The sequence below is a fragment of the Vigna angularis genome, chromosome 10 (assembly GCF_016808095.1).
Source record: "Vigna angularis cultivar LongXiaoDou No.4 chromosome 10, ASM1680809v1, whole genome shotgun sequence".
NCBI classification, from domain to species: Eukaryota; Viridiplantae; Streptophyta; class Magnoliopsida; order Fabales; family Fabaceae; genus Vigna; species Vigna angularis.
In genome coordinates this window covers 8244346-8260886 of record NC_068979.1, presented here as the reverse complement: position 1 = coordinate 8260886, position 16541 = coordinate 8244346, and the positions used below count along the sequence as shown (strand labels likewise).

Sequence of the window (16541 nt, the reverse complement as noted above, 5' to 3'; positions counted from 1 at the left end):
CCTAAGACCAAGGTGAGAGTTCACGAAAGAAATCTGCCTCACCCGCTCGGTTTAGGTCTTAGGAGCTCTCTAGAAGCGTGCCCTAAGACCAAGGTGAGAGTTCACAAAAGAAATCTGCCTCACCCGCTCGGTTTAGGTCTTAGGAGCTCTCTAGAAGCGTGCCCTAAGACCAAGGTGAGAGCTCACAAAGAGTCTGCCTCACCGAGTTGAAAAAATGTTCCCTGCCGAACATTTGATGCCAAATTTGGCTAAGTACTTGTGAGGCCGACCAGCCGAGCAGTTGAGGCCGAAGGGCCGATCATCTGATGGCAAATTTGGCTAAGTACCTGTGAGGTCGACCGGCCGAGCAGTTGAGGCCAAAGGGCCGAACATCTGATGCCAAATTTTGGCTAAGTACCTGTGAGGCCGACCGGCCGAGCAGTTGAGGCTGAAGAGCCGGACATCTGATGCCAAATTTGGCTAAGTACCTGTGAGGCCGACCGGCCGAGCAGTTGAGGCCGACCGGCCGAGCAATTGAGGCCGAAGGGCCGAACATCTGATGGCAAATTTGGCTAAGTACCTCTGAGGCCGACTGGCTGAGCAGTTGAGGCCGAAGGGCCGAACATCTGATGCCAAATTTGGCTAAGTACCTGTGAGGCCGACCGGCCGAGCAGTTGAGGCCGAAGGGCCGAACATCTGATGGCAAATTTGGCTAAGTACCTGTGAGGCCGACCGGCCGAGCAGTTGAGGCCAAAGGGCCGAACATCTGATGCCAAATTTTGGCTAAGTACCCGTGAGGCCGACCGACCGAGCAGTTGAGGCCAAATGGCCGAACATCTGATGCCAAATTTGGCTAAGTACCTGTGAGGCCGACCGACCGAGCAGTTGAGGCCGAAGGGCCAAACATCTAATGCCAAATTTTGGCTAAGTACCTGTGAGGCCGACCGGCCGAGCAGTTGAGGCCGAAGGGCCGAACATCTGATGTCAAATTTGGTTAAGTACCTGTGAGGCCGACCGGCCGAGCAGTTGAGGCCGAAGGGCCGACATCTAATGGCAAATTTGGCTAAGTACCTGTGAGGCCGACCGGTCGAGCAGTTGAGGCCGAAGGGCCGAACATCTGATGCCAAATTTGGCTAAGTACCTGTGAGGCCGACCGGCCGAGCAGTTGAGGCCGACCGGCCGAGCAGTTGAGGCCGAAGGGTCGACATCTAATGGTAAATTTGGCTAAGTACCTGTGAGGCCGACCGGCCGAGCAGTTGAGGCCAAAGGGTCGAACATCTAATGCCAAATTTTGGCTAAGTACCTGTGAGGCCGACCGGCCGAGCAGTTGAGGCCGAAGGGCCGAACATCTGATGCCAAATTTCGCTAAGTACGTGTGAGGCCGACCGGCCGAGCAGTTGAGGTCGAAGGGCCGACATCTCATGGCAAATTTGGCTAAGTACCTGTGAGGCCGACCGGCCGAGGAGTTGAGGCCAAAGGGCCGAACATCTGATGCCAAATTTTGGCTAAGTACCTGTGAGGCCGACCGGCCGAGCAGTGTAGGCCGAAGGGCCGAACATCTGATGCCAAATTTGGCTAAGTACCTGTGAGGCCGACCGGCCGAGCAGTTGAGGCCGACCAGCCGAGCAGTTGAGGTCGACCGGCCGAGCAGTTGAGGTCGACCGGCCGAGCAGTTGAGGCCGAAGGGCCGAACATCTAATGCCAAATTTTGGCTAAGTACCTGTTGCATCTTTATCAAGAAAAGTGCACCAATTAAGGATAAATTTTGAATATTGAATAATGTAACATCCCAAAATACAGTAATAACCATAATCAGAATTAATTACATTTAATAGTAAAACAATGCAGTCTTTACACTAAGATACGAGGTTCAAAAAGCCGAACGGCTTAAAGTACAGATCCAAAATACACAAAGCGGAAACAGTGAAGCTTTAGAACGAACGGCTTAACAAAACACAATAGACCGAACGTCAAAATAAAAGCTAACGTCTAAACTTCTAATATGTACGAGCGTTCTAAGGCTCGGCTTTAACTTCCACTTCAACCAGATTAGCGTCTTCCAAATTTTCTTCTTCCAGCATTTCTTCAAGAGATGCACCTCCATCTGCTCACATCCACACGGATGATCATTGCAATGACAGGACGAACGTACAGAGACAACAGACAACACAAGGAAAACGACAGGGTAAACTTATGTAATTTAATTTATACATCAACATATAAAATAAACAATTTAATCTACACAAGCACATAATTCAATATAACATCATACGGAATAGATATACTAGACCAATCGTCCGGACTGTATGAATCTGTGTAGCTACAAGCGTCCTTGCACCCGAGTGATGTAGTAACTGGGATACACTCAATAGCTACCACTCGAGGTTAGTCCGTTCTTACGTCGCCCATGTTAACTTATGGTCTAAGGACCTCCTGCCGTTCCCACACATGACCTACCCCCTTTACGTGAGGATGAGTACTCATGGAACATCAGGATGGACAGCCAGTCTTAGCATAGCCACAGTCATACTTTACCAAATCCAATATTTAATATATATATATATATGAGTCGTTCCTCCTTGGAACGCTCGTCCAAAATCCATAATCGTATAACCACTCAATATAGTGTTCACACTTCAAAATCTTATAATTTATCATCATCTTTATCTTTAGTTTTAAAGGCATAAAATAACGAACGTTCATACTTCTGAAGAACGAAGACGAACGCTAAAGACTAGATTTAAAAAGACTCGTTGCCAATCAGAATAAGTCAACACATACTTATATGACGAACGTCATTGCTACTCGAATCAGTTGAATGAACCGACTCTTAGAGATATACAATCAATGTTCAGAATAATTTAGGTACAAAGGCTCTAGGCCGAATCCAAATGGATAAAGATACAACAAGACAAATAATTAATTATACTGAGAACAATTTGTTTAAAGGGATCGATTGTTAGTCAATGATCGAACGCGATAATATACATTTACTAATAATTTAGACGAACGCTATTTACGCCCGTTTAGAAATCAAAGGTAAGGACGAGCGTTCGGTATAAGACCGAACACTACTTAGGACGAACGCTAGATATAAGACCTATAGTTCATTAGGACGAACGCTTGGTATAAGACCGAGCACTAATGAGGACGAACGCTCAGTATAAGACCGAGCGCTACTAATTTGAAAGTATAAGGGGATAATACATTATGACTTAATTTAAAATATACGGTTACCACTAGGCTGAGCCGAACGCTCAAACATAGTATTTCACGGGACGTTCGTTCTCGATCAGAACTCTTTCCAAATGAAAGGATTCCTTTTTAAGCATTTTACTAGAAACCGAACGGTATAAGACCGTACGATGACGAACGTATTTTATCATAGTAAGGATTTCATATTTCAGATTTTCGTCTATTTCAATTATCAAGTTTCAACATATCAGTTCATACTTTATAACTTCATATCAATTTACAAACTTTATATGATTCACATTAATCATTCATACTTCCAAGTAATAACTCATCTCATATTCATACGTATCAATAATAAACATATATTTCAACCAACATATACTCTATTCATTCAGTACAACAGCGATCGTTCATGCATACCCAATCAGCATACATCTCATACATTTAGTCAACCTCAGACGTCCATACAACATACAAGTATCAATTAAATTAAATAAGCTTCCCTTACCCGGATTGATGACTGAAACGTTCAATAAGTAAGAATTGTGACTCGTCCAACTACCGTTTTCTACCAGTAACGATCGCTTACTATTCCAATCAAATCTAACCACAAGAAAATTAATATACCCAGACTACACACTTGCATGCAACCAAAACTTAGTTTTTCAGGAAACCTAAGAACGAACAACTAAAGGAAAACTTACCCGCTTCAGTTCCTAAAACTGTTCGGTTCAACTTGAAGCTCATGGCTCCGAGAACGTTCCTACGGTTTCTGAAAGTTGAACGGAGGACGGAGTGGTGAGTTACAGTAGAGAGAAGATAGGGTTTTCTAGAGAGAAGGTGGAGAAGAAGAAAGGTCAGAGTTTTGTGAGGAAGAAGGTGAATGCAGAGAGTGGGAGAAGTGTTTTCAGAAAAATTAGTTTTCTTCCCAAGGTCAAACGGACGTGCACTCTCATGCGGACACCTGTTTTCCACTACAGATTCAGAAGGTTCCAAATTGACACTTGGCGGACGTACGTCAGAGTTCGTGAGTGCGTTTTTAATGAGACTGAGTGTGTGACGTGGTGCATTTATGAGAGCAACCAGGTGACTCAGCAGTGCATTAATTTAGATTAGACAGATTGATTACGGTTTACTTTTCCAAGATCTTACAAATAACATATGCATCTCAGGTGCATCCTTAGTCCAATACTTTGTTCCTGAATAAATCTTTTGAATAATATAATTTTGAATTAAATTATTCAATAATAATAAAATAACTTTAAAATGGTTATATAGACATGTTTGAACAAAACAGAGTGCTCGCGAGTGGCGAAGTTGGTTGACGTTGTTTGCCGTCACCGATCAGGGTCAATAGATGGGGTTTTGATCGAAGTTCTGATACTGAGATCGAGCGCTCGTCTGGTTTCTAGTGGCCAAAAGGGGATGTCGTTCGGCCCCACAGTGGGCACCAAAATGTTTCGGCAGGATTTAGAACCTAATCCAAAATATTCAAAGTTGTCTGCTCCGACGTCCAGTTGTGTTGTCTTCTCTCTTCTCCTTGTCCAAGCCGCGGGGGAGGGTGCCTGCAAAAGGCACTCCGACGCTCAAGTCAGTGACTTTGCGTAATAATCTTGTAATCAAGATTTAGTTATCAGAGCTCTAAGTTTGAGTTCAAGTTGAAGTTACCTGTCTCCTTTGCCAGAAATATATTTATAAATTCTAATGAGCTTACCGTTAGATCTGAGTCATTAACCACCAATGAATGACAATATTAATTGTCAATAAATGACAATTATTTTCATTAACTCCACGATAGTTATTACTATTGATTACCTTAACGGCTCTTTTTACCGATCGGTTCACTTACTTGAGAGGTATCATCGGTCGAGCTGACTCTTCTGCATTTTTACTGTTCGGTCGGCTATGAGCCCATAGTAACAATCAGGACATATCTAACCTCCATATGGATAAAGTATTTTAAACTTTATTTTTTTAAAAACTAGAAATTATTTTTTTTAACATCTTTCCCACACTCAACCCTAACTCAGTTTAAGTACTTATAAAAAAATTTGAAATATATTTTGTACTTGAGGAAATCTAAACAGACAACTCCTCTGTCTCTCAACAGAAAACTAACTCTGGATATGTATGCATTGTGTAACTCTTTGAAGATGCTAGCATTGTGAGTTTTTGTGATTTGTTCATCCTCAGTATATCATCCAAGCTTCTTTGCTCTTTCTTGTTGAGTCACAACAACTTGTAACAAGAGTTTCTCTCTTGTCTGACATTACTGATGGAAAGTCTAAATAGTTTATCTTTGTTGGTTTTGTCTATTCTGACAATTTTTCTGTGACCAAGTTGGTTACAAACTCTACATCTTGTGTTTGGTTTAAACCAACTAAATTCTTCAGTGTGGTTTTTCTTTTTGAAGTATGAGCAAGGGGGAAACTCATTCTAACTTTTACTCTTACGTTTTTATTCTCAAACTTACTTTTACCACTAACATTTTTTTCCCATTGTTCGATTTTATCTTAGGGCACTTTCCATACTCTCCTCCATTTAGAGAGATCATCATTACTCAACGGCTTGTAACACATTCACCAATTTTGTCACTGTTATCATAGAGAAATCCTTGTTATCTTCTAAAACATATATTTGATTCGATCCTCTCAGAAAAAAAACCAAGATTTTCTCCACTACAATTTGATGACATAGTTCTTTACCAAGTAACCTTATTTATACGTGTAACCACCTTTATCAGTGAACTTTTTGACAATTTCACTGTACTTCATGACATCTTCAAACTTCTCAGATTTACAACTTCCTTCCTCTTCGATCTATCACTTCTTTGAAACTCTTCCTTTAATTGATTCCATGTTTCCTCGGCAGTTTCCAAAGTAACAATCTCGATGAAAATACCATCATGTACAACTACTAGTATGATGAGAAGTAGTTTTCCTTCCTTTACTATTTTGTCATCATGACTTTTAATGGTCTTGTTACTATTAGGTTTTCAGGTAATGAAATTTGAATATTACCATTTTCCACTGTATCCCACAACTTTTAAGCTCTTAAGTAAGTTCTCATTTTGCAACCGAAAGTGAAGAGAAAGAATTATTGAAAGTCACATTAGTTCTGGAGATTTTGTGTGCATAGTTTTTCTCTCAGACTTTTTGGCTTTTTCTTTTCTCTCAGTCCCTCAAAGCATTGATACCATGGTAAATGTTAACAATAGAGGATATTATCATATTAAATGAAAAATAAATTTAGGTAAGAGAATGTAGGATATATTATCATAAGAGAATGTTTCACAATCACACCAAACTCACTCAACACAAAATGAACCTTAAGAGTTGCTTTTACAAATCTTCTGAAAGTCCTCACGTTTACTCTAACTGCTAATAGTATCTAAGTATCATGTATTTACCACCTGAAGGAGATGTTGCTACTTAAAAAAAGTGTATTTCATTCGGGGATGCAATCTATGAATGCAGCTTAGATACACAAAACTATAACGAAACAAATGACAGGATAACGGACAAAAACTATCTATAAACAGGTGATCCTTTTCAAAATATGAATCAATACTGTGTGAAAGATTTACAAATGACCTGAACAATAAATTAAGTACAGAAAGCTACATAACTTCACCCCAACTTCTTTTTGTATAATCTTTCTCAGGAAGGGAAAGACAACAACACGTCACACAATCTTCACAACATGAATTCAGGAGTTTAAGTTGTTAGAATATCTGGGATTGCTGTGGAGTGAGCACCTAATATCTTACCGCCAGCATCGGGAAAATTCTCACAGTCGGGTAGGGATCTAATCTTTCCATCAGAATCTACCTTTACAGGATACTTAAGAAGATGTCCTTGCAATAGTGAGAAATCTTCAGAAGCGAATAATTTCCAATTGTTTTCAGCAATTTCATTCACTTTATGCACACACTCCAAACTCTCTGGCTCCTCAAAAGTTTCATCTAACATGCCAAGATGCTCTCCCCAAAGTGACATTCTGTAACCATAAATCTGCAAGAACAAAACCGTTGAATTTGATAAATATAATCTCACATAGTATATTGGGACAAAAAGCTAAGAGGTTCAAACATTAAGGCATCAGTCAATTTTCTCCAAACAGACAAGGTACTAGAGATACATAGGCAGAACAACAAGCAATGCTTTCTATCTGGTTACTTATCCATGACACCATTTAGTCATTCAATAATTTAGGAGATTTTCATTCAGTAGAAGATAAGAGTGATTTTCAGGTCTATCTATGCCTAGAAAATCCAGTAATTTGATATATTTGATTTATAATCCATTTAGGTAAAATGACACAACATGACATCTGTGGCTGGATAGAAAGATTTACAGCTAGAAAATCTGCTTCAAGAATAAAAGCTTAGGGAGAAATACAAACCTGACCATATGGATGTCTTTGCTTTGCTGACCATGTGTAATGGGGTTGATATGCACCCATAGCTATCTCAGTATCTTTAGTACCAGCCATAGATCTTTGGTTTATATTAGCAGATCCAATTATAACATACTCATCATCAACGATCATTCCCTTAGCATGCACATAAATCATAAATCTGCGATATTTATATGCTCCTGAGACCTAACAAAAAAAATATACTCAACCCATTTTCGTTCACTGTCTAATACGTAAGAGAACTTGAAATACTCCATAAGCTGAGATATTGGAGATACATAACAAAGGAAAAATGTATCCACAGTTTCTACTATCAAAATGGAATAAAAAGATATCATCTGATTAGAACAATGTACAACTGGGAAAAGAGGGATTCCAACAACAACTTTTTGCACTATTTGATCATAGAACATAAGTATATATATTAGTAGCCAATCCCATTACAAGACTGGAATATATTAATTCATATGTCAAGGATATCATATCGTATCATATAAGCATAGTGAAAGCAAACGCTAATGGCTTTTTAATTAAGAGCAAAGTGAAGAACTACAAATGCAGCCTGGGTGAACATCCACACACAACTGCATATTGCTTGCTATTTTCATTTAGAGTCCCAGTATCATGTAAAGGGATAAACTAGAAGATTATAGTGTTATGTTCACTCAAAAAATGGCCAAAGCCTTACCAAAATGTTGTATATTACAATTGACAAACAAAAGTCAACACTGATTTAGAAGATGCTGCCTATATGAGTTCTAATGGATGAAATAAAGTAACCAATGATTTTTACTATACTACGAAGCTTAGGGCAAATAAACAATAATTTAAAATACACCTTTCGTGAGTGAAGTGGTATACAGAAAATTTCATCATGGACAATAAAACCAAGGTTGTATGCTTAATATGTTAATAAACTACATTTTAAAAAAGTTTAAAAGAAAATAATTATGTTGTACGGAAGATATAAATAAGACGGATATAATATTATTTCAGAGAATCACCTGTGCACCGTTCGTGCTTGAAATTTCTTCATTGAAGTCTTCCCGATTACCAAGGCAATAAAAATTGAGGTAATCTTGTGGGTTTATATCAGAAAGTTGCATTGCTTTTAACTCCCTAGCAACTACGTTATACATTGTTTGCATTGTTTGGCCCTGTACACCAAAAACACAGAATTGACAATAAATATATATTTTTTAGGAGCACTAAGCTTTAGAAAGATCTTTTAACAGAGAGAGCACATTAGAGAGTAAAGTGAGGGTTTGGTAATGGTTGATTTATGTATTGTAGGAGTCTTCTATATTATCTTTGCTATAAGTTTATTCTTTATTACAGTAGCATCATGTCATTAGTACTAGGGTTATATATATTTATAGTCAATCCCATAATTACCGAGATTTGTTTCCTTAGATTTAGTTCTCCAAATTTCCTAAAATAACCAACAATCACATGTATTTATAGGTCCAATGACCTCATTATTATAATATAAAAGAAATATATTATTCATTCTAAATTTGAGATGATATCAAAATCATTTAAAGTCCATCCTAGGTCAAGTTTGTTGGACGTATTATGTCACCTACTGTAGGGTCCCCCTCTATTCCCATGCTCAATGTCCTCAGCATAAGGTGTGTTAGAGATCCCACATATAGTAAATATATGAGCAAATTACATTATGTAAAGGGGGCAAAGTTCACCTTTCTAAACTGGTTTTGTAAAGTTAAGCTTAAATTCCACTATCATAATATGGTATTAGAGCTCTTGATCTTTGGGAGTATCTGGCCATGTCTATCAACCCTAAAACAAAGCCTTCATTGTAACAGAAGTAGGACAAGAAGAGGTCTAAATAAGCTCATACATAACCTTAAAAGGTGTCTTTTATGTCCCTAAATTGTCCACTAATCTAATTTTTGCACAAAAACTTAAAGATCATTCACGTAATGTTGTTTTTCATAGAAAATGTTGTATTTTACAGGACAAGAACTCAGGGAGGACAATTAGACATGTTAGAGAATGGAATGACCCTTACTTCTTGGAATCAACTTATCAATAGCCACTTCCTGATATATGAATCCACCACGACTAGTAAAGAAAAAATTCAACTATACAATTGTTAGTTGGGACATCCTTAATTTCAAGGTGTTTTCCCTTCATATTTTAGGAACTCAAAGGTGGAAAGTCTCCACTACGAAGTGTGAGTTTGATAAACACAAGCGTGTAAATTTTCCGATTAACAATAAGAGGAGTCTTGTCCCTTTTTATCTTGTCCATACTAATGTATGGGGTCCTTATCTCATGTACTAAATAGTTTATAATCTTTATAGATGATTGTACTCATAATGTCAAATTTAACTACCTTGTCTCCGGCCATTACCCCAGTTTCATTTTCATATTTCCCAGCATGCAACCTTGTAGCAAGGGTTTATACCTCTGATATAGTTCTAATTCAGTATTAATGTTACTTTTGTTTTACCATTCCTTTTCTGGTTCTAATCAGAATTTGTGAGAACTCACTCCCTTGATTTGGTCGTCAACAATTAAACTGAACTCTATAAAGAAAACTTAGAGAAGCAAATCCTTAATATTCACAAATTCTAAATTTCCACCATTGGAAAATAAACTTCAAAACAATGCACACAGTCTAATACCTGCCAAAAGAGGATTTCTTGCATAGCCCCAGTTTTTGGATCACCTTCTGGCCACATTGGTAAAACAACATAGACAGCAAACCTTTCCTTAGCTCTGATTTTACTAGCAATTTTCAGTGCCAACTCCATTGGGATAAGATTATCAGCCCCTGACATCAGAATACACATGAAACATCTCATCATCATTAATTTTTTTTCTTCTTTTTCCTTTGCAGACAAAAGAAACACACCAACGATTTGAAAGTATGTCTTATGAACAAGGATAGAAACAAGTCAAATAGTTACTAAAAGCAAAAGAAATAATACCATTAGTTCATTAAGAAAATTAATAAAAAAAAATTCTTAAGTCAAAGAGAAGAAGATTGGAAAAACATGGGAGGAAGAGTTCTTTCTGACTAAATTAAAGTAATATAATCACATTTTTTTTTGCATTCAACTTTGTCTTCTTTTGCCTTCAAGATCAATAAATCAAATTTTACAGGATGTCCCTTCTCCGCATACAGAGTATACCAACTGATAAAATACATAAAATTATCCTGCTTTTAAAAACCAAGAATTTAAGCCTAACCTGCATCTTTATAAGAAGGCCATGCATACGATGATCCAATGAAGTACTGGTTTTCAATATAAATAAAGTGTTGAGCAGATCTGATTGCTTCAATGTACGCCATTTGAATGCTTTTGTCTATGACCAAACTTTTAGCACAAATAAGATTCTGCATACAAATTATGTTGATTAGAAAGTGTGGCATAAAGGTCTACTCAATTCCGTATATTACAATCTAAACTCATTATATATATATATATATATATATATATATATATATATATATATATATATATATATATATATATATATATATATATATATTTGAGTTGCAAATATGTTGTATAGAGTTTCACTTATATTTGGAAAATAGGATGAACAAGAGAGTATGTAAACCTGGGACAGAGCAACATCAACTTGTTTGGGAAATCCTTTAAGGGACCCTGAGTCAATGGAGCGGAAGATCTGTAAGAGTTGGAAAACAACATAATGAAACGAATCATATCCCAAGTCAACAAAGAATAGCAGTCAAGTAACGTTACTCAGAACTAAGCTTGCACTGTCCAACCTGAACATGCCAGTTTTCAGGATCATCTTCCCTAGAAACCCATACTAAAGGATCATCCTCTGGAACAACTGTATAATTATCCTTTGTGGTAACGGAAGGACTTAATATCCATGAGATGCGTTCTATTCTTATCAAAGCATCATCATGCCATTGAGAGGATTTTTTGAAAAGGATTGCAAATTCTTTCCACTTAGTTGCCTTTTTCCATCTCTGCTCAAAATTAATAAGAACATCATATGCAGCAGGTCCATCTATTCTGCAGTGTAAATCATGCCATGGTTGTCTAGGAGCCCTTGTTCCAGCCTACATACAATATAAGAGGGGTGAGAGCTGAGAAGTAACAACAAATCAGATAATGATTCCATTTTTTTGTTGGAAAAACATGAGAGAAAAGGCAAAGTGTAACCACATTGTAATAAAACATAAAACAATACTTCCTACAATGTAAAAATAGGAAAAGATAATTGACTTCCATACTCACCAATTCATAGGTATGAATCTACAAAAAATATTAACTTATTCTACAATTATGACCTATTCTAGATTATGGCAAAAGACAAGAAAGGCAAGAAAATAACTGTAGTGATGGCATTAAGGCATAACCTATAAGCCGATTCAAGAACCTAACATCCCTCAAAAGCCAACACACCACATATACTATACCATCTTTTCCACAAAATAATTCTTTCCTTTTTGAGTAGTGCAAATTTGCAATCAATGGTCGGGAGTAGGTGGGCATTTGGAAAGGGATCTTAAGTTTTGGTAATAAACCCCAACTATAGAAATGGTGTAGCTCTTCTGATCCCATCCTATAGGTGCTTATGAGCAATATTACAAAATACAAATTCTGTGGTGAAATTTCAGTATACTTGGTGACCACAAAACGAAATCATAGTATCTAAGCAGGAACTCACATAGAATCTGATGATGTATCTATCTAACTCAACCCTGTAACTTAGGGTTTTTGCCAAGGTATTATCAATGATAATATATAATACAATTTCCGGTCAGAAGCTACTGTGTACTTGGCGGAAATAAGGATTAATAGAGGTCCACACAACAGTCTTCATTCCCACCATGGGTTCGATCCAGACATAATGAATGATATAACAAAAAATTGTTCAGCTAAATATAGTTAAAAACTGGTCTGTCCTGATTCCTAATAAAATGAAAGAACAAGTGAAACAAACAATTGGGCTGAAACTTACAGGAAATGTAGGATTGTGGAAATCCTCAGAAAATACAGTGTCAAGATCACGAAACAGACGATGCTCGGGTGTGTCATAGCGACCATCACAAAGATCAAGACCTCCAATAAAAGCAGTTATCTTCCGATTATTCCCCGTGGCCTGTGTGTCCACAATCACACATTTTTGGTGGTGTGTGAAGACCGTTCCAACAACCTATATAATAGCATATTAAAACAACTCCATGACACTATCTCAAAACACAAGACAACTTAACAACTACTACTAAAGTTACAGGCGGAAAGGTGAGAGGAAATTGAATAAACAGAAACATATCTTGTAAATTCAAACAGTTAAATTACCATACGAAGGTATATTTCCCATGCTAAATTTTGCGTCTACAAAATACATACCCTCTGTTTAGAGCTTAGGCCACAAAACACAGGGCATTTCATATTTGACTCCACTGAAAACTAGCTCACACAGAATCCTATCTCCTGACAACATACAGGAGGGACGTATCAACTCTATGAGACAACAAAACACAAACGACAAGCGAGCAATACCATATGACAAGAATTGACTACATTATTATCATTTAACACAGCAACGATCAAATTATCATTGGCAGGTAGCCAAACTCAAAACTTGTACCACATTACTGAGGCCTAGTTAGCTTACAGTTTTGAAAAAAGAGTTTTCTGTCTCTAACGTTTGATTGTTCCCCTAGTTAGTACATTTGAAAGAGGTCGTTCCCTGAGTACGTTTTCCCAGTGTACATTTCTGTTTACAAATAGTCCGTCTCGGTGTTGGAGCACTTGAAGAAAACTGAAGAGAATGAGAGAACATTTCCCAGATGTTCCTGTTTTTGGTTTTGAAAAAACTTGTTTGGAAAACAATTTTCAGAACTTAATAGGTTTTGTATGAGAAATTGATCCCTGGGTAGTGTGGAATTGTTCTAGAGTGAAAAGTGGATCAAACCCTGAATGATCCAAACACTTGCCTGTTGCTTCAAGAAGCTCATCTTGCTGCTGGCATACCGAGGCGACAGAACACACATTACTGAAGAATGTTTAAAAAACTTCTTGGTTTCCTCATCATGAGTCTGCATCACACCAGTCTGCTCAAAAAGCATCAAAGCAATCAGCAATCAATCAATCATTATCAACGATTACAAAAAAGAAATAGTGTGAAAAGCCAATTAGAGAAAAAGACTAACCGTCTTGAGGAAAACCTTGTCGTGCGAAGTTTTATCATCCCAAACCAGCAACAGCACTCTCACCCCTTCTTCAGACTTATACTTCAGCAATTCGCCAAGCGTCAAATCGCCACCTCGTGGCAACGGCCTAGTAGGCTCTCTAACAAGCTTCACCTTATGGTAAATCGACCAGCCCACCAAATACACCATGTGATGAGCCTCAGATATGGCATAACAAATATCCTCCCAACACTTCCCGTGCCTGTAAACCTCTCCATTCTCAAGCTTAACCTCCGGTAACTTCGCTCCGCCAGTTTCAGGACATTGCGCATCCTGGTACAACCTCACCGAACTCCCCTTTCTCACCGGAAAATACGTGTTCCTCACTCCGCGTTGCTCCGGATCCGCCGCAATGCCTCGCTTGTAAAGCAAATTCTTCTCCACCGACGTGAATTTCATCTCAACGTGCAGCGCCGTGTCCCGCTTCGCCGGCTTCCCAGACGGCCCGACGACAGGGAACCAGCCGGAAATCAACTGGCCGGTGGCAATCCGCTGCGCCGGAATCTTCACGGTTCCAATTATCTGCGCACCGAAAACGTCGTCGTCCTTCACGCGGAACTCCAAATCCACAACCGGATGCGCGAGCGGGATGTGGAACCGCTCGTTCCAAAGAGGATCCGACGAGTTCTTCAGCACGCGCGTGCGCGCCACCGTCGCCTGCGGCACGGAAACCGTCACGTACGGATCACTTGTTATGATCCTCCGGTGGTGGTGCTGCCGCGTTCGCTGGCTTCCACCGTCGGCGGAGTCCTCGGAGTGGAATTTGATAGTGTCGCAGCCGGTTACGCAGCGGCGGAGACGCTCCGAGAAGATGTCCATGTTCGGCAAGTCCCTCGCCTCGATAATTTTCAAATTGAGGTCACCGTGAAGATAGGTGACGCCATTATCGTCGCCACCAGTGTCCGCCATGTTCCCGTGCGCCGAGTGTATAGTTCTGAATTTACACTCCGCAGCGAACGAGGGTTTTTAGTGTACAAGTCGAAACTATAAAATATTTTGGAATAGCTTGCAACGAAGGAAGTGAAGTCACGTGGTCGCTTGGTTTGAATTTTGAGAACGTTTTTGTTAGCTTCTGGTTTTGGATTTCCGTTGCGTAGCGGGGGGGACAGTCTGAGTGTTTCTCTGCTGGCTCATTCGCAGTATTCCATGTCATTCTCAATTTACCACCATTTTTCTTCAATAAAAAATAAAAAATTGATTTGAATTTAATCTGTTGGTAGCAGCAGTCATGCACGCATCGCACGTGGAGAGTGCACGACACCCAAATCCCGTTTAATTTTATTACTACCTACTGTATTTTCTCAACGTTGTTGTTATTTTAATTAATCACAGTGCAATAAATTATTGATTCTTGATCAGATCTTTGCACGATGTCCTGCTGGATGGTGGGATCGTGAGAAATTGAATCCTCATCACAAATCCTTTTTCTCTGCGTTGTTCGTGGGCCTCTGGATTAGGTCATGGTGGCGCGTCAGTGGGCCTTATGGGTCATATTCAACATTCGGTGGGCCCAACCTTGTTTTTAGATTGTACTGTTGACCAAATTGTGTCCCTAGTAGCGGAAAAGGTAAGCTTCATCATTCGTTATTTAAAGCTTTTTACAATTTTTTTATGAGATTAAAGAATAAAAAATTGTTCTTTTTCTTTTCTCCTTTTTTATTTTTGGCATGGGAATAGACTACCGGAATAAAGAAATATGTTGGGATTAAAGAGAAAAAGCTATTTTTTTAAAGTTATTTTTGTTGTGTGCGGTGCTTAATAGTTATGATAGGGTGAAAAACAGAGAATTAAAAAACAAGAGTTGAATAATTGCAATGGTTGGTGATGTTGGTGTCATAAGCCATTAGGGTAAATCATAGACGTGATTGAAAGTGGGTCCATCACTACAGACAAACATACCAATTGTGACTTAGTTTGGTTTCTATAATTATTGCAACATTTGATTTTTATGTGTGTTTTTTTTTTCATTGGGCATAAATGGAAATAAATGATGCGAAATAGAAAATAGTTTTCTTAGAGAGGAATAGAAAGGTTTTTGATAATGACTAAAGTTAAAGTAGTTGGTAATTTAAAGTTTGAGTTATGGTTAATTAGAAAGGAAGGGAAAAGGAGGGAGAAAATGTGTATAATAAGTTAGGAAATTATGTAATGGAATATTAAGGTGTTTGAAATTGACAAGTAGAATCGCTTTGATGTCTTGGCATGTGATATTCTCGACTCAAAGGAGGATCATGAAAACTTTCATCATGCAACCGTGAAAAGATACTAAAACCAGATTCCAAGCCTTCTATATTCATTTACTTTTGACATATTTGACAATAATAATAATAATAATAATAATAATAATAATAATAATAATAATAATAAATAAATAATGTAAGAATATCGAATCTGTCAACTCAACATCCTTCACAAAAGAAAAATAAATTATGGTATTCTCATCTGAATTGAAATGGATACATCTAATACCTAAATTTTTAAATGAGATAGAAGAAGACAATAAATTTAGGTTTTATCCATGGTAAGATATTATCAGCTTTGAGTCAAGCCCTCATGGATTTGTTTTTTGTACCATTTCAAAAGGTCTCTTACCAATAGAGGTATCTTATGTGTATATAAACTCATGTTCATCTCTTGTTTTATCTGATATGGGACTTTGTTTGTACCCAACATCCTCCAAACAAAGGAATTATCTTACATTATCATCTCTTTAACACTGTGTTCACTTGGAGGGAAG

The 16541-nt window shown here is 38.2% G+C and overlaps 1 protein-coding gene across 1 annotated transcript; it reads right to left on the bottom strand.

The window, feature by feature from the left end:
* Positions 1 to 6598: 6598 nt before the first annotated feature.
* LOC108321294 (phospholipase D delta) lies at positions 6599 to 14952 on the bottom strand. The gene is made up of 10 exons (XM_017553000.2): positions 13766 to 14952; positions 13550 to 13666; positions 12568 to 12762; positions 11360 to 11662; positions 11188 to 11256; positions 10813 to 10960; positions 10245 to 10393; positions 8598 to 8750; positions 7579 to 7779; positions 6599 to 7187 (listed from the first exon to the last, which is right to left on the bottom strand). Exons 1-10 carry the CDS (start codon positions 14711 to 14713, stop codon positions 6891 to 6893), a joined length of 2580 nt encoding a protein of 859 aa, XP_017408489.1. The 5' UTR covers positions 14714 to 14952; the 3' UTR covers positions 6599 to 6890.
* Positions 14953 to 16541: the final 1589 nt, after the last annotated feature.